The 18002-nt window shown below is 33.6% G+C and overlaps 4 protein-coding genes and 1 pseudogene across 4 annotated transcripts; 3 read left to right on the top strand and 2 right to left on the bottom strand.

Moving 5' to 3' along the window:
• The first annotated feature begins 558 nt into the window (after positions 1 to 558).
• LOC9313705 (flap endonuclease GEN-like 2) lies at positions 559 to 4902 on the top strand. Its single transcript, XM_021024071.1, has 14 exons — positions 559 to 689; positions 786 to 943; positions 1163 to 1224; positions 1326 to 1453; positions 1578 to 1629; positions 1725 to 1797; positions 1893 to 1966; positions 2352 to 2411; positions 2533 to 2695; positions 2812 to 2911; positions 3210 to 3292; positions 3410 to 3471; positions 3786 to 3922; positions 4241 to 4902. The coding sequence occupies exons 1-14, from the start codon at positions 622 to 624 to the stop codon at positions 4782 to 4784; spliced, it is 1764 nt and encodes a 587-aa protein (XP_020879730.1). The 5' UTR covers positions 559 to 621; the 3' UTR covers positions 4785 to 4902.
• A 2452-nt stretch (positions 4903 to 7354) lies between these two features.
• LOC9312001 (transcription factor LAF1) lies at positions 7355 to 9385 on the top strand. The gene is made up of 3 exons (XM_002875887.2): positions 7355 to 8195; positions 8468 to 8597; positions 8805 to 9385. Exons 1-3 carry the CDS (start codon positions 8045 to 8047, stop codon positions 9286 to 9288), a joined length of 765 nt encoding a protein of 254 aa, XP_002875933.1. The 5' UTR covers positions 7355 to 8044; the 3' UTR covers positions 9289 to 9385.
• A 176-nt stretch (positions 9386 to 9561) lies between these two features.
• LOC9312002 (40S ribosomal protein S11-1) lies at positions 9562 to 10974 on the bottom strand. The gene is made up of 6 exons (XM_002877591.2): positions 10861 to 10974; positions 10707 to 10747; positions 10519 to 10619; positions 10095 to 10239; positions 9921 to 10010; positions 9562 to 9825 (listed from the first exon to the last, which is right to left on the bottom strand). The coding sequence occupies exons 1-6, from the start codon at positions 10870 to 10872 to the stop codon at positions 9732 to 9734; spliced, it is 483 nt and encodes a 160-aa protein (XP_002877637.1). The 5' UTR covers positions 10873 to 10974; the 3' UTR covers positions 9562 to 9731.
• Positions 10975 to 11324: 350 nt separating this feature from the next.
• On the bottom strand, positions 11325 to 13550 carry LOC9313706 (remorin). The gene is made up of 5 exons (XM_002877592.2): positions 12636 to 13550; positions 12293 to 12334; positions 12092 to 12179; positions 11902 to 11983; positions 11325 to 11786 (listed from the first exon to the last, which is right to left on the bottom strand). Exons 1-5 carry the CDS (start codon positions 12754 to 12756, stop codon positions 11592 to 11594), a joined length of 528 nt encoding a protein of 175 aa, XP_002877638.1. The 5' UTR covers positions 12757 to 13550; the 3' UTR covers positions 11325 to 11591.
• Positions 13551 to 14904: 1354 nt separating this feature from the next.
• Positions 14905 to 17217, top strand: LOC9313707 (annotated as a pseudogene).
• Positions 17218 to 18002: the final 785 nt, after the last annotated feature.

Below are 18002 nucleotides of genomic sequence, written 5' to 3' on the forward strand. Positions count from 1 at the left end.
TGGTTCAAAAAGGTAAAGGTCAATTAAAATAAAGAGAGCAACTTAAAATGGACTCTAAAGGGGGCATCTTGAAAAGGGGTATTAAAAAGGGGCATTTTAACAAATAAATTTTTTGTTTAACTCTTTATTAATATATTTTAGAAAAAATTTCATTGGCCAAAACATTAAAACTGTAGGGATAAAAGTGAAATTTTCACCAAATATTTGCATTGAAAACCTAAAACGACAACTATTATGAAACAAAATTCAAATCCTAAAACAACAACTAAACTGAAACGGAGGGAGTAATATTTAATTTCAATATAAGCATTTTTGTCAACCTAAAAAATATAAGTTATTAGTTAAAAAAAAAAGTGTAACCTAAAAACTGAAAATAATTTAGTTTTTTATTTATTTATTAAAAGAGTACATAGTTAATATGTGATTTAAATAGTCTTTGGTAGAATGGTAGGTCTGTTGCCGAACCGAAGTGAAGAATTTGCAAGAATTTTTGGTTTCGGTTTGGAACCTTCAAACCGATCGGTTTCAAATTATTATCGATCCAAATTTTAAAAATTCAAATATCAAATTATTTTCTTCCCTCTTTCAGACTCTGTCTCTCTCGATCTCGAAGGTGAAGCTATGGGAGTGAAGTATCTTTGGGATGTTTTGGAGCCTTGCAAGAAGACTTTCCCACTCGATCATCTTCAGTGAGTTATTGCTTCGTCTCAATTTCTCTTTCATTTTCTGGGTTTTTATAAAGTTCAAGTCTTTACGAGATCTTCGATAATCGTTAATCGCTGTAGAAACAAAAGGGTATGCGTGGATCTTTCGTGTTGGATGGTGGAATTGCATAAAGTGAACAAATCTTATTGCGCCGCTAAAGAAAAAGTTTATCTTCGAGGACTCTTTCATCGTCTCCGAGCCCTAATTGCCCTAAACTGCTCCATCATTTTAGTCTCAGGTAATTTCAGCCTACTGTCAAAAAAATGCCATCAGAAGAACCAATTTGGGTTTAGGGTTTATGAAGTGTTTGTATTGTTGTCATTGTGAATTGATTTGAGTAGTAGAAGCATGAGTGGTCAAATCAGTTCTGAGTTATTGATGCTTTTCTCTAAAGAATTGGTTTTTTTTTTTTTATGTTATTGATCGTACTTGACTTGTTGTAAACTTGTAATTGTAGATGGTGCAATTCCTGGAATCAAAGTACCAACTTACAGGCGTCGATTAAAAGCAAGATTCGAGGTACAATGATGCCAAATGAGGGATTAGTGCCTTTATCCTTGCATATTACTGTTAGTTCTCGGACTGTTTTTTCCGATTTAATGCTTTATTGGTTCAGCCAGGTCGCTGACGATGGTGTTGAGCCTAGCAAAGAGACTTCACTCAAAAGAAATATGGGGTCTGAGTTCTCGTGCATCATAAAAGAGGCAAAAGTTATTGCATCAACACTGGGGATACTTTGTTTAGACGGGTAAGACTTCAAGACTGTTCACTTAGATTGACAGTGAGACTTTGGTTTGAGTGTTTATTTTTTCTTATGAGAGGGTATTCAGTTGAAAAACTGATTCTGTTCTGTTGTTTTCCATCAAATGCAGGATTGAGGAGGCTGAGGCGCAATGCGCTCTGCTGAACTCAGAATCTTTATGTGTAAGACACATTTTTCAGCTTTAATCAGTTTCTTGTTCGTGATGCTGTTAACCCAATATTCAATCATACATTATGGTTCTCATGATCATCCATAGGACGCCTGTTTTAGCTCTGATTCAGATATCTTCCTCTTCGGTGCAAAGACTGTATACCGAGAAATATGCCTTGGTGAGTGAGAGGGACTCTTTAGCAGTCTTGGTTTCTTTTACCATCTGGTATGGTTAATGGTATTATATGGCCTAACAAATCTGCCAATGAACTAGGTGAAGGAGGTTATGTTGTTTGCTATGAGATGGATGACATCAAGAAAAAGCTTGGTCTTGGACGGAACTCATTGGTAACTTAACGACTAACGAGTCTCTACAAGTGATTAGCTTTATATACTTAACCCTGATCTTTAGTTTTTACGAAGCTGCACTATGTTATTATAAACTGATTGGATTGGTAGAAGCATGAATGCATACTTGCAAATGGTGGCCCTTCATATTTTAGCCTATTCTCGATAAAATCAGGCAAGATAGAGACTGTGTATGAATGGTTCCACTGTAACGTTGTAGGCTTGTAGCTTTAAGGGCTCACATCGTTTAGTTGCATCAGTAGACAAGAAAACCAGCTGCACAGTGTTGACTATTATTCCATACGTCAAAGAACTTTGAGATCCTGGATATGTTTCATCAAATGGTAAGTTTATTTATACAATGTTTTCTTGGGTGATGTTCCAGATAGCTCTAGCACTTTTGCTTGGCAGTGACTACTCTCAGGGAGTTCGTGGTCTTCGTCAGGTGTGTTGATGACTCAAGCTTTTAAACCTTCGTCTATCGGGGTTGTATATTATTCTAGTTTGTGTGTTTTATCAGTAGTTGGAATACAAAAGACTCACGATTAAACTTCTTCTGTGTACAGGAGAAAGCTTGTGAGCTTGTTAGGTCGATTGGAGAAAATGTTATCCTTGAAAAGGTTGCATCAGAAGGACTTGCCTTTGCAGAAAAGCCGAGAAAGTCTAAGAAGCAAGTTAGGCCTTCTGTGTGCAGCAAAAAGGGGACCTTACCTTTGGTGGTTGTAAATGGTATTGAAAGCAACAACTTCTTTGTGTTTTTTGATATGACATGATTTTGGTGTTAAACCAAACAGAATGTTTATTTATCATTGAAAAGCTCTTTCCGTAATTTCAACTTGTTGTAGGAAATAATCGTGAACCAGAAGGACTGGAACAGATCAAGCAGGTGATCGATGCGTTCATGGACCCCAAGTGCCACCAAGCAGACTCTGCTACAGTTTCCAGGTTAATACTTCTTTCCATTTCTTTGTTGTCAGTCCTGTGATGATCATTCTGCTCCAGATTATACCTATTCTTAGAGCTAGCACGTACACATTTGTAGCAATCATCTGCCACAAGGAATCACCAATTTTTGTCCTGAATTAAAATGCTTCCTCAAATGCCTGAAAGAAATCAAGGAATGTCTGATGAGAAACAAGCTTATAAAAGGAATGGAGAATAGTGAACTTTGAAAAAAAGTTGAATGTCTATTCAGATTTTGTATATAGGAAATGATATAATATAAATACTTCTGGTTTTGCAGGGCCTTAGCTGAGTTCTCTTTCCAGCGCACCAAGCTTCAGGAGATATGCCATCAGTTATTTGAGTGGCCCCCTGAGAAAACAGGTATTACTGGCTTTGTATTTATACATATTTCTTATTCCTTGTAGGTTGCATTTGCAGACATTGTGCAGAACCAATTGTGAAACCAACGTTTCTTCTTTTTCTCTATCTTGCATTTAGATGAATACATACTTCCTAAAGTTGCTGAAAGAAATCTGAGAAGGTTCGCTATCCTCCACAAGGTACCCTTCTCTCGCTCTTTCTATGCAAGTTATTAGCTATAGATTTTAGTTCCTCGGAAATGTCCCAGGCTATGATTATTGTGTTCAAGAATCACGTTGTCAACTGCTGAAGCAAATACATAAGAACAATTCGGCTCAGTTAGAATTTACTATAAAACATGAATTCATCAAATTCATACGGTACATAAAAAGGTTTTGTTTTGAGTTTTGAGAAACCAGCAGCTTAAAATTAACTGGCTTTCCTTTACAGAAATCAGTTGGAAGTTAAACAAGAACTTGTCTTAACCCTTGCAAGAAAAAAAATTCTCTTGCAGCCGCAGATGCCAGAAAAGTGTCCGGTGTCTGAAATCATAAAGACCCGCAAAGTACAGGGACGAGAATGTTTTGAAGTCTCATGGAATGATCTAGAAGGGTTAGAGACGTCCATTGTTCCTGCAGATCTTGTAGAAAGGTAATGATAGTGATCAAAGTCTGACCTTCAATCATTTACTCAAGGCTGGGAATAAAGTTGACTAGAAATCTAAACATTTAGCTCAAGGGATTGACATTGATTAAACCTGTGTTGTTTTGGCCTTTAATGCAAAAGCTTAATTCACTATGAATCAGTGAACTGAAATAGTGTCTGAGTTAGTAGATCTACTTATGCAGCCAAAATTACTTCTCTTTATTTGTCACATAACACAAAATATGGTTCAGTTTATGGTTGGTGTTCACTGAGTTACTGTTCTCTTTCTGGTTTTGCATATTTATTCTCCTTGTTTCTTTTCAGGGCTTGTCCAGAGAAGATCATAGAGTTCAAGGAGAAAATGGCAGCAAAGAAGAAGAAACCGAAGCCGAAACAAAAACACAAGGAAACGAGTTCACCGACCAAATCTTCTTCTCTTGCCGAACTCAGCCTCGAACTCCAACACCTTGATCTCAACTCAACCTCTCTAGTAACTAGAAGCACCGTAGAAGAAGCAGAGCAAGAGAACGAAGTACAAAACTCCAAGAAACATGACTACTTGTGTCTTATCGATTCACCTGATAGAGAAAATTGCAATAACGCTTGGTCGACCAGGGATAGATTCGGTGTTGGTCCGAGTTCCTTATCATTGTATCTGGAAACAGAAGTCATTGATCTGATAAGCCCTTGTCCTGAAGCTCGTTCACGGAGCGTGTCAAGAAGTCATCAAGAACAGAAGAGACATGATCACCAACTTGAGACTGTGATTGAGCTGAGTGATTCAGAGACAGATGATGAAGAACATTGCAAGAAAGCTAGAGAGCTTAGGATCTTTCTTGAAAATATCAGGAAAGACATTATCCTCTGAAACATAAGAAGATCATTTATGATAATTTTGTTATGAGTGCTTTTATCTTATTTTCGTTTTTGTAGATTTCATGAAAACTATTAAAACTTTAAAGCTATATTTTCTATTTTGTTGATCATATTTCTTCTCTACCTTGCCTTGCTTGATTCAATTTAACAAGCGTATAGCTCACGGAAAATTATCTTATTGAAATAATTCTCTTATTTAATAACTTTTCATGTATAATATTATTTTGTATTTTTGTTAAGATACCACAAGTATTTTAAGAAAGAGCTCAAGAAAGTTTAGAGCTTGAACATAACACTTTTTCTGCAGTGCAATAAAAAAAATGATGGGAAGGTTCCAATTGAATGCATCGATGACAATCACCAGTGGACAATTCTTTCGATATGCATGCATAATGACAAACCAAAATGTACCAATAAAAACAAATTTATGAGAGACTCTTTCCAATAAAGACATTTACCAATATAACTAGTATAAGATTATTTTTTGTTAAAGGTCGATCAAATATTTTTGAAGAGGTGTATATGCATATTAATTAGTAGTAGCCTTTTACTTAAAGTTTTGTTTTACGAATTCATTAATTGACTTTGATGATTAGTTTAGATGTGGATCTAAACTCTTTTGTTTACAAAAAAAATATCTAAAAAGGAAGTACGGTGACATCACTGATATAAAACTGTAACGAAAAAAACTTATGTTTATAAACAAAAATAACGTTTGACCTAATTTTTTGCCCATTTAAAAAAAAAAAAAAAAGATTAGTAAGGTTTTTTTTTGGTGTAAAATTTTGTCTTTTGGATTAAGTAACCAATCAAATATTGATTTTTATATATGTGTGTCAGAAAAAAAAAACATCTCTACAAATAAACGATGTGATATAATCCCAATTCAAATTAAAAAAAAAAAAAAACATGTTTGTGGTAGATAAAAATGTTTTTTTTTTTGTTTTTTTTGGTTTTTTTCACACCAAAAAAAAACAAAAATGAATAGAAATGAGAAAATACATGATTGGTCCACGACTTTTTAATACATTGTTGACTTAATTACTGCAACGTGGGATTAGATAAGCTGGGTAGGCGAGCTTTATTTATATGTTTTAAGTAAAACCACAAGTATTTAGCCAAACTATATTGTCACTGTTTTAATAGAACCACTTCTCTGTTTCTTAATTAAACTTTCCTTAATCGACACACCTCTTCTTGGTGACCAAAAGAATTAAGAAAAAAAAAAAATGCATAAACCTCTTACTATCACAATTATATATTTCGTCAATTTCTATCCGCAAATGGGGGTTAAGAGTTGACTCCAAACAATATACGTCTTTAACTATTTCTCTTTTGATAATGAGTAACGAATTCTTTACTATTAATCTATTATTATAGATCGTTAAATGATAATGTATAGTTCACAATAGACATCATACGCAAACTATACTCATATGTCAATAACACTAGATTAAATCCATAAATAAAACCTTTTGTTCATACCTGTTAATTTCTTGCAAATGATTGACATGATATGATCGACATATGGTCATGTAAATATCAGTACAAGCATATGCATCATTGCGTGATATGTCAATATGTGTTGTGTCATTGTGTGATTAGATTGGAAATTCCCTATATGCAATAACAAAACCATGCTAATAAGTCGTAGCACAGAAAACGATATTGGAATCTTATTGAATTAAAACAAATAAACTATACAATCACTTGTAAAGAGTAATGTCAAGATAACTAATCCGCAGCTAACGTCATCACAGTGTCGGCTGCCAAGGTCTTTTGCTCAGTGAAGGCGTCATTTGACTCATTTCTATCACTTATCATCAATATAATAGAGAGGCATTGTAAAAAATATTTCATGTTTTTAAAATTTTGTAACTAGTAATAACCAAAACAATCCATAACATGTTTTTTTTTTTTGGCTAAACAACAATTCATAACATGTTAGGTATAATAATATAACCTTCCCAAAGTTTTCAAACGGAATTTTATTTGTAGGAAGTTTAAAAAACGTTTCTTAATTTTGGAGAGATTCATAAACCTTGTTAAATGTTTTGTGAAAAATTTCTAACTTATATTATAAATTTTCACCAATATATATGGAACCGTAATATTAAAGTAATACAATATTACATCATTTTCTTTGTTTTTGTTTTTCTATTTATTTTGTAGAACTTATATATAATAAAGCCATGTAATTCTTCTTCCGTCAATAATATATATATTTTTATCAAATTTAAATTCAACCAGTGACACAACGACGACACTGATAAAAATTATCAAGTTATTTGTAGTTGTCAAAACAATAATGTTATTATTTTAAAATTGTCATAAATAATATAAACAAATACGTCTTATTATAATATAAAGAACAAAAACAAAAGCCAATTCACCAATAATTTGTCTGTTTATTTTTTACAAGAGTTTTTATTGAGGAAGGCAAGTAGGTTTCATTTATAAGTTGCAAAAGTCTTCTTCAACACTATATCCTTAGAAAATTTACTAACTTACACAGTTGAATTAGACTATTTCTATTCATAAGTCATAACCAATAAGAATAATTCATTTCACAATGCGTATTATTTAATTTAAGTTTTACCAAGACATATTGCTGGTGGATTACTGTGAAAATGTCCACTTATGCATATTAAAAAATTGATAGACTAATCGACTAGTTGCTAATCTTTATATTTCACAGAAAATAATAATAATTGCAAGCAAATAAATAAACTCACTAGTGATCACTATATAATTGTGGCAGATTTATTAAGTTAGCCCCTAAGATAATTTGAAAAGGCAAGCAAAACAAAGACAAACTTACAAAAGTCATTGTCCTGAAACAAAATATATTTTTAATATATACAGAAATGTTTTTTTGTCAAAATAAAATAATAATAAAAAATGTTGATTTGTTTATTTAAATGTACTGTCGTATTGAAGTTATGACACTATAATTCAAAGGGTCAGGCTCCACCTAAAATTAAAAAAAATTTGGTGCAGTGTTTCAAATGCGATATGTCATCTACAAAATATTGGTTTCGTGTGGAACAAGCCCTCTTTCATATGAATAGTTCTAGTTTTATTTTAATTAAACTATTTAAAACTTGACCTTCAAAACTGTCTATATATTTCCCCCTTTCGAATTACGTATCTGTGTCAAAGATTGTCATCACCAATCTACATATATTTATTCAGTATCATATACGTATATATTTATAAATATTTAAATTAAATAACTTAGGAAAAATAACAATGGTGTTTAAATCAGAAAAATCAAACCCGAAAATGAAATCAAAGGAGAAGCAAAGGAAAGGATTATGGTCACCGGAGGAAGATGAGAAGCTTAGGAGTCATGTCCTCAAATATGGCCATGGATGCTGGAGCACCATTCCTATTCAAGCTGGTAATTTTTATTAATATATATATATATATATATATATATATATATATATATCTTGTGATTATTATTTTTAAGAAAATTTGGAAGAAAGCATGCAACATTTATAACTGCATAGTAACCAGTATCTAGTCTGCTAATTAGATGAATTTTTCACTATTACAAATAAAATAGTTAGGCACTTTCGATATGCTTGAATTTTTCAGTATTTCGTTTATATGCTTGAATAATGTATCGGCTTATTTATGTAATTAATATGGTTTTTACATAATGTATAGGATTGCAGAGGAATGGGAAGAGTTGTAGATTAAGGTGGGTTAATTATTTAAGACCTGGACTTAAGAAGTCTTTATTCACTAAAGAAGAGGAAACTATACTTCTCTCACTCCATTCCATGTTGGGTAACAAGTGAGTCATTCACCCAATTTTTTTTTTTTTTGGTTTTATCATTAAGAAGGATTTAGGATTTATGGAGTTTCGGACTTCATGTTTATGGTTTAGAATTTTTAAACACGAGACTTTTAATTTATAATATTGCCTTGATATTGATATACAGTATGTATGTGTTTTAGCATATATTTTCATAATTGACACCTTTTTTTGTTTTTTTACAAGATGGTCACAGATATCGAAATTTTTACCAGGCAGAACCGACAACGAAATCAAAAACTATTGGCATTCCAATCTAAAGAAGGGTGTTGTAACTTTGACACAACATGAAACCACAAGAACCCCTCAAACACCTTCAATCACAAACTCACTTGAGGCCTTGCAGAGTACAACTGAAAGATCTGCTTCATCTATCAATGTCGCAGAAACATTTAATGCTCAAATCTCAAGCTTTTCGCCAAGTCTCGTGTTCTCTGATTGGTTAGATCACAGTTTGCTTATGGATCAGTCAACTCAAAAGTCTAGCTTTGTTCAAAACCTTGTTGTACCGGAAGAGAGAGGATTCATTGGATTATGTGGCCCGTGTTATTTGGAAAACAACCCTTTGCCTGATTTCGTACCAACTTCAGATTTTTTGTTCGAGGATGATACTTCATTTTATGACAATTTTTTGATCGGTAGTCTCATCAACGAGCTACGACCAATGTAAATGTTCGAAGAGAGGTACAAGTACAAAGAGTAGACGGTTAATTTACATAGAAGAGGCTAAAGAGTAAATAAATAAATACTTTAAATTACACTTCCAACAAATTTGTAATTCCTTCACTATTTCAACATCCTTTTACGCTTTCTTAGTTGATAATTTGACGTAATTACATTAAGAGTTTGACTAAGAACATCAATTATACCGAACTAGAGAGTATTGAATTGGACTGGTCCGTCTAACCGGTTTTAACACCGGATTATCAGACAAAGTAAGAAAGGGGTAATAAAACTCTAGGTCTTAAATAGAGATCACAGATTGGGATGAAGAAGATTCAGCAAAGTAAACAAAATTTAAATGTCTGGAAAAATTCAATAAGAAAATCACCATAAAACATAATTCAGCTCTATCCAGAAACATAAACTAACATCAACAGCAACAGTTTAAGCTTACATTCCAGTGAATGCCTTCTTTCCAAAAGAAGAAGAAGACCCAGCAGGTATCACCTTCAACACATTGAACCTCACTGTCTTCGACAATGGCCTGAAATGATCAAATTACAAGAAAAAAAATCAAAACAAATTCACAAAAATCAGAATCAATAGAGACAATGGTGTTAGTCTGAATCGGATCATAACCTGCATTGGCCAATGATGATATGGTCTCCTTCCTTAACACGGAAGCATGGAGATACATGAGCAGGAATGTTCGAATGCCTCTTCTCATACCTAAGAACAATAAGGATAATACTTTCTTAACATCAATGTATAAGACTCTATGGAACAAGTACGAGAATGTAAGTATGTTATTACCTCTGATACTTCTTCACAAAGTGAAGGTAATCCCTTCGCACGATAATGGTCCTCTGCATTTTGGCACTGTGGCAAGTACCGGCTAAGATACGACCTCTAATGGAAACAGTTCCAGTGAAGGGGCATTTCTTGTCAACGTAAGCTCCTGTTCCACACAACAACAAACACAATCTCCTCAGAATCTGACTGACTTAGAGGTTTCTAAGAAACATTTTCACTCTATTTCATCAGACTATGATTCTCATTATCAGTAGCTTGATCAATATCAACTATTGGAATCATGGGAACAGTAATGCAGATCCAAATCAAGGCTTAAGATTCAACCAGACAAATAGCATTTGAAGTCTATGAATCTATCAACTATACGAACAACACAATCCCAGAGTTCTTTATCTAGAATAACGAGTGAAAAGCTTAAACATACCATCAATGGCTTCACGAGGAGTCTTAAAGCCCAAACCAATGCTCTTCCAGAAACGGTTTCCACCTTTCCCAGGTCGCTTCCCTTTTCCAGATTTCTTCGAGCTTGATTAAACACAAACAATGAACAATATAAACAACTTGGAACTTAAATACCAAAGAGAACAGAGAGAAATCGAATCGCGAAATTACCTAAGGAAGACCTTGGGCTGCTTAAGAAAAGCTTTCTCAGTCTGAAAATCAGTAAAAGAGAAAAGAGAAAGAGTATCAGAATCATTTAAGTGAATAAGGATCGATAGATTATAAAACGAGGATAATCTTAAGAAGAGAGAACAGATCAAGTAACCTGTTCCGCCATGGCTGATGTTGAGCTCCCGCGTGAAAGCTTCAAGGCAAAGGAGGTAGGAGACGATAGTGCGGCAGCGATGACTGAAATGAAAACCCTAATTTGCAAGACTTGTTTATATATAAGAGTAAGACATTTCTACGTGAGATTATACTTTACCACAAAAAGTTTTGGGCCCTGAATTGTGGGCCTTAGTATTTAGGCCTAAGGATAGAAAATCCCTAATTTTTGGTATGGCCTGGGTGTGTTTTGTTTACTTTTTTGGTTTAAGAATTGACAATAAAATATAATCTAAAAAAGGTGCAAAATTTTGGGTTTTTTTTTTTTGTATTCTTGTTTAGTTTTTCTTTTGCTACATTAAAAAGTTACAATATTTTTTAATATATTTACTTTCACGGATTTAACCGATAAATATCTTAAATTACATCATGATCACCTAAGGCTTAACTAGTAAACCATGTATATTTTTTTTCCCTTAAAAAATCTTCAAAAACCCTTATTGGCTCTTTTATGACCGCTCTCTACAAATTGCCAATGAGTAAAACAGTAAACACATTACGGCCCAAACATAAGAAAGACGTTACATTATGGCCATGTAACTTTCTTTTTTTGGACAAATTTAACCCACACCAAGGCAACCACCTACTAAACCCACAAATAATCCCTTCCTTTCTCAAGTAAATAACAAATGAAACCATAAAGCAACATCAGAGACCATTTCTCCTTATAGATCAGAACAATCCAAATAGCTTCGTTGGAGCAGTTCCTGTGGCGCGGTACTTTGCAGCCATTTCTTCGGCTTTGAGAACATCTTCTCCGCGTTTAGCTTCGGTCATCGCTCTCTTCTCTTCAGCTTTCTTGTGGATTTGTGCTATTTTGTTCTTCATTTGCTCTGTGTAACGTGCTTTCTTTTTAAGAAGTTGCTCCTGTTATCATTCATATTTCCAGGGGATAAATTAGATGAATGTAAAAAGTGGAAGCATTTCAAGAAAAAAAAAAATAAGACAACAAAATTGAAAGAATAATGAATTACTCATTTACCTCAATCATTTTAAGCTCAGCTTCAACACAAGCTTTCTTGCTGTTTTCCCAAGCTCCAACTGAAGAAAGCTTCTTCTGAGCTCTGTTTCATAAAGTTTATAAATTAGATTACATTAAAAAAAAAATCATGGAATCAAAAAAAAAAAATCATTAAAAAAGCTTAAATATGTTTAAGAAAAGAAGAACTCACTTGTTCTCCACTTTGGATTTCTCAGCCTCTTCCCAAGCTTTGATGAGAGATATCCTCTTATCTTGCTCGAGTCTAACCAAAACAGCATCTTCATACACACACACACACCACAAATTATCAGAAAAAAAACAAGAGAAATTAAAAATAACTATTATTATCAGGTAATTAAATTACTGAAATTACATAAAGTTAAACATTTACCTCGGTGAACTGAACCTTCTTTCTTCTCTTCCGCAGGTTCTTCTGCAACAACAACAAAAAACAATTGAAAAGGTTGTTCTTTACCGAAAATAACATTATTTTGCCACCAAAAAAACCATTTAGTTTACTGTTTACATGACCGAGTTAAATTAGATATATACAAACAACAAGTGTTATAAACTATATTGTGAATGTTTACCAAAAAAAAAAAAAAAAAAAAAAACTATATTGTGAACAAGAAAAAAAATAGAGAAAACGAACAATATGAAAAAGTTGAAGTAAAAACAGTTTTTGCAATTTAAAAATGTAATTCTTGTTCTTTGAAATTTGAACGATTTGTTACTTGCAGCGACGACGAGAACAATAGCTTTCGAATCGTCCGACTTCTCCTCCTTGGATGGTGGTGATGGGTCCGATGCCACGGTCTCGGGCTCTATGACTTTCTTCTGCTCCTCTAGAGTCATGTTTTCTTGTGGTAGCTACGATGTTACGATTGATCAAATAAGATGAGAACTCTTCTGATTAACTTTTCTAATGAATTAGAAATTCGATTATTTAATAGAGATTTTTTTTTTTGACTCGATTATTTTATAGAGATAGTGAGAATAGTAGATACGAAAACTGAGCTGGATTAAGCAATGCCCTGTCTCTCGTTGGCTTATAATGACTTTCTCTATTTTTTCTTAAATTCAATTATTCGTGCAAGAAAAATAAACAAATGCTATTTTGTCCAGTTTATTGTGTTGTGCACGATCATTATAATTTACACAAATTCCTAAAATGCACCCAACTAATAATGATATTTCAGAATTCAGCCATATTTTTTTGGTATCAGATAATTATTATTAATGATATTATTGATACTTAAGTGATAAAATTATTTTTCAGTTTCGGTTTACTATATAAAAAAACTGAATTATGACACGTTGGCAGAATAAAGGAAAAATAACTAATAAGCTCACCGGTAACGTACAAACCACTCTCCAACAACAACAACCCAACTCTCGATGGGAGGAGAACAGGTGAATCCAATCAATTACATACGTCGGGTCGGGTTAGCCTCAGATCCGATTCAGTATCCGATCTTGACGTGGTATACTCTATAAATATTATACAACTTCATGGGAGCGACCACGGCCTCTTCGGTCACCACAACCTTGTTTGCCGCCACTTTTAACCGTTTCTCTTGAACCTTTTGAGTAGGTTCGACCGGTCTATCCCTCAAAAAATTTGTGTCGTACATTCAAGAAACTTTCTTAGCTCATTTCTTCTAAATCATACAACGCTATGCAACAGGGATAATATGCAAAACGATTAAAAAAAATTAAACCAAAAACTAAAGATGTCAAGCTGAACCAGGTGAGATAATACGTGATAATATAGATATTTTAAAAAATTTGTGTTATTTTTATAGTAACGAATGTTAATAAAAATGTAACTTAAAATTTATTTTAATAATGATTCAAAGTCATACCATCTTTATATATAAAATGATTAAAATTAAAGAATCAAAATAAAAATCTTATATATATATATATATGACTCGTAATAATTGATAAAGGAAAAAAAAATTGATAACGGGTGAAACTGACTTTTATATATTTTATGTAATTTAGGATATAAGACTTCTAAAATTGAACTCTTTCAACAGGAGATCGTATGCTTAAGTGGAACAGCGGAGCATCAGGGGATTGTGTTCTATGCAGCCATTGTATCGAATCACGGAATCACCTGTTCTTCGCTTGTGACTATGCCTCCGAGGTTTGGGCTGCGCTGGGCAAAGGAGTTCTTAAGACTCACTACTCCAACGACTGGTCTCAGACCACCGTCAAAGCCGAGTAGATAGTTTCCTTCTAAGATACACATTCCAAGCCACCGTTTATTCTATATGGAGAGAAAGAAATGGAAGGAGGCACGGTGAAGCATCTAGAACTGCAGGTCAGCTTATTAAATGGATTGATACTCAAGTGAAGAACCAAATATCAATGATCAGAAGAATTAAGGATCGCCGATATGAAGCATGCTTTCAAGCTTGGCTTCAAAGCCGATCCTAATCTCTTATCTATTTCAAGTTTATTCTCAGTTTTGGGTTTAATCACTTTCAAATTCACGTTGCACTTGTTGTAAAAACGTTATTTTTTCTTTGAATATAATTTAACATTAAATTCAAAATAAAAATAAAATTGAACTCTTTTCATCTATAAATTAACAAATTATATTTATCATAAGTTTAAATGTAGCCAAAAATAAATAAAGAAAGAGATTGTTTGCATATCTCATTTAAGAGCTTTTGTATGTATAAGAATTTGTTTCCCGTGTTGTCGGGATTTGTCTCTCGAGATTCCGAGCTTAGTTTAGTCGGAATCTGCGGACTTTGTCTCTTAAAATTCCGAGCTTAGTTTAGTTGGAATTTGCGAGCTTTGTCTCTCGAATTTCCGAGCTTAGTTAAGTTGGAAATTGCGAGCTTTGATTCCCGTGTGTCCGGCTTTGTATTCTTCGTATGTATCCTTTCCTTGAATTTTAATATTACAAGATGAAAAAAAAAGAAAAAAAAAAAGAAAGAAAGAAAGTTTAAACTTTAAATATAGCCTCTACAATAATCAAAAGGCTATGGACCCGTGCGTTAACGTTTTTTTATAGCTCGTCGCTTAAATTGGTAAACCAATTCACATCTATAAATAAAGAAAGGAAGCTAATTGATTCATTTGTTTTTTTAAGAGATGATTCGGACAAGTTTTTGCATACTAGTTGTTTTGGTTATATTCGATTTTCCGGTGATAGAATCACAATCCCTCAAAAGCGATGGGACACACTCAGCTCGGTTTCCTACACCTAGTAGGGATTTTGTTGAACATGCGGCCTTGAATTGTCGGAGACAAAGTGCGATTTTGACGGATTTTGGAGCTATTGGAGATGGAAAAACCTCAAACACGAAAGCGTTTAGAGAAGCCATAAGAAACCTTACTTCGAGAGCAGGCGATGGTGGAAGCCAACTCATTGTCCCGAAAGGGAAATGGCTAACCGGAAGTTTCAACCTCACGAGCCATTTTACTTTGCACATCAAAGAAGGTGCAACCATCCTTGCTTCTCAGGTAATGTCTATGTTTAGGTTCCTAGGTTTATAATTAGCTTTTATATATCTAGTAATTCATATAAACTTTTGATCTACTATACAAATCTTTGCAATCGCCTATTTTCATATGCCTCATTTTGACCTATACAGATCCATGTTCGTCAGAAAACAATGGAACAAACAAAACAGAACCTAATCAAGTAGATCAATGCCTAACCAAAATAAAAGAGAATTGAACCAACTGCCACATTTGTGTTGTATCAAATAGTATTATATCAGCCTGTATAGATACAAAGATTAGTCAATTATTCTTCGATCTTTAGATAAATAATTACATTTGGTTTTAAACAAACAGGACGAATCTGAATATCCCATGCTTCAAGTGTTGCCCTCATACAGAGATACAAGGTTTGCTAGTTTAATCTACGGAAGCAACCTAACCGATGTTGTTATCGCCGGTAAGCACACACAAAGAAAATATATATTAACATCCATCAAACAACTTAATGGGCATGCGACAAAATCAAATGGATATTAATGGTTTGTAAGACTATATGTTATTTCATTAGGTGACAAAGGGACAATCAATGGACAAGGGAAGTCATGGTGGGCAAAGTATCGAAATGGTGGTTTCAAGTCCATACAAAGACCAATGTTAATCGAGATTCAATCCTCTGAAAATGTTCAGATTTCGAATATCAATTTGATCGATTCTCCGATGTGGAGTATCCATCCTGTGTATTGCAGGAACGTCATCATTAAAGGTGTTAAAATCTCTAATCCTATCGATTCCGCTAACACGGATGGAATCAATCCAGGTATACATGTTTTATATTTTCTATACAAAACTGATATAACATTTTCTATTTTATTTCTATTATAGTTGCAATTAAAATATATGTGACAATCAATCTTTAATTTTAGAATAATGCATGTGTCTACAATTATTTGATCAAAATGTATGATTTACCATCCCCTACGTGGTAATCCAAATGTATGTTTTCATTGGTTCCACAGATTCTTGCTTCAACACACTAATAGAAGATTGCTTCGTAGTCTCCGGCCGGCAACGATTGCATCGGCCTCAAGAGTGGAATCGACCAAATCGGAATCGTAGTTGGAAGGCCAATCGAAATGCTTTTGATCCGACGGTTCTCATGCATTGCCCCTAACGGTGCAGGCATAGCCATGGGAAGCGAAATGTCCGGAGGAATCAAAGGTGTACGAATGGAAGACGTAACTCTACACAACACACAATCCGCCATCAAAATTGAAACCGCCATGGGCCGCGGCGGTTACGTTCAAAATGTTTGGGCTCGGAGATTCACGATCAAGACATCGAAATACGTTTTCTTGATGACCGGATCACACAAACCAATTCCAAGAGATGGAAATATTCCCAAGGCCAAGCCGGTGGTTACCAATATCAATTTCCGTGATATAACGGGGGAGAACGTTTCGACCTCGGCAAAGCTCGAAGGGATGAAAAGCAACCCTTTTACGGGTGTATGCATGTCGAATGTTAGTATATCGCTTTCGCCGAATGCGAGTAAGCAGCAGTTCCATTGTATGGATATCGTCGGAGAATCAAGAAGTGTTAAGCCGCAGCCGTGCAGTTTGTTGCCGGATAAGCATCCGGGAGTTAGGTTTGAGTGTACTTTTCCGACGGAAAAGATTCCTATTGAGAATGTTGTATTGAAAAGATGTGCTGGTCATGTTTTCTAGATTAGGAATTTAGGATCTGCGAACATGCGCAGGTTTATGATTTATGATTCGTAATGTAAATGTTAAATAACTAAAATGTAACATTTGTACATAAAGTTCAAGAAACGCAGACGTTTATCTTTTTCCTTTTTGCTGACATTAATTCATCTTCATTTTGAAGTCTCTCATTAAAACTAAGATTTCGTTTGTTTCAAACGTAACTAATTTTTTGCATTAATGTGAATGATTTTAGTTTGTCGTAAATACTTTTACAAAACGCAAACAACTATAAAAACGTCTTTTGCAAGTGATCTTGCAAATGATCAACATACGCTTAAAAATGATTGCTTGCTAATGCATTGTCGAAGAAAAAGTATGAAGATTCAGAAATGGAAAGAAATATTAACTAGATCCTAAATACAAATTCTCATCATTATCAACACCTATCAAGAAGTCATAAGATCGTCTTTTGCTATACATATACATATGAAGACACATGCATGGAAAATTTTAAAAGAAAATCCATGAGTATATAAGAGCAAAATACGTTAATGTTTTCGGATCTATGCAAATTTATCACAACCCTAGGAGTGTTTAGTCCAAAGTTTAACAAATCTATTCCTAGCAAGTGTTTATTTCTCATATATTGAAAAGCAAACAAAGTAGCTATCAATTGCAACAAATAAACTACCAAATGTGCAAAAGAAAATAAGATGTGGCCTTGCTATGACTAATATTTTATACTTATATCAATTACCTAAATATATATTAAAAAATTCTGATAAGATGAATGATTTCAAAATTAGTCAAAGTGTGTTAATCTTAACTAATAACTTTCCTGAATAAAATTCATGATAATATTTATTATTTTAGGATTTTTTTCTTAATATATAGTAAATGAAATTAAACATTTAATTAACAAAATATTTTTCA

This window comes from Arabidopsis lyrata, assembly GCF_000004255.2.
Source record: "Arabidopsis lyrata subsp. lyrata unplaced genomic scaffold ARALYscaffold_5, whole genome shotgun sequence".
NCBI lineage: Eukaryota > Viridiplantae > Streptophyta > Magnoliopsida > Brassicales > Brassicaceae > Arabidopsis > Arabidopsis lyrata.

Coding starts and splice junctions, on each gene's coding strand:
- LOC9313705 (XM_021024071.1), top strand. CDS start 622: ATGGGAGTGAAGTATCTTTGGGATGTTTTGGAGCCTTGCAAGAAGACT. Junction 944..1,162: donor CTCCATCATTTTAGTCTCAG/GTAATTTCAGCC, acceptor TTGTAATTGTAG/ATGGTGCAATTCCTGGAATC. Junction 2,696..2,811: donor ACCTTTGGTGGTTGTAAATG/GTATTGAAAGCA, acceptor AACTTGTTGTAG/GAAATAATCGTGAACCAGAA.
- LOC9312001 (XM_002875887.2), top strand. CDS start 8,045: ATGGTGTTTAAATCAGAAAAATCAAACCCGAAAATGAAATCAAAGGAG. Junction 8,196..8,467: donor CACCATTCCTATTCAAGCTG/GTAATTTTTATT, acceptor CATAATGTATAG/GATTGCAGAGGAATGGGAAG. Junction 8,598..8,804: donor CATTCCATGTTGGGTAACAA/GTGAGTCATTCA, acceptor TTTTTTTACAAG/ATGGTCACAGATATCGAAAT.
- LOC9312002 (XM_002877591.2), bottom strand. Junction 10,620..10,706: donor CAGCCCAAGGTCTTCCTTAG/GTAATTTCGCGA, acceptor TGTTTAATCAAG/CTCGAAGAAATCTGGAAAAG. Junction 10,240..10,518: donor TCCTCGTGAAGCCATTGATG/GTATGTTTAAGC, acceptor TGTGTGGAACAG/GAGCTTACGTTGACAAGAAA.
- LOC9313706 (XM_002877592.2), bottom strand. CDS start 12,756: ATGACTCTAGAGGAGCAGAAGAAAGTCATAGAGCCCGAGACCGTGGCA. Junction 12,335..12,635: donor TGTTCTCGTCGTCGCTGCAA/GTAACAAATCGT, acceptor TTGTTGTTGCAG/AAGAACCTGCGGAAGAGAAG. Junction 11,787..11,901: donor CTGAGCTTAAAATGATTGAG/GTAAATGAGTAA, acceptor GAATGATAACAG/GAGCAACTTCTTAAAAAGAA.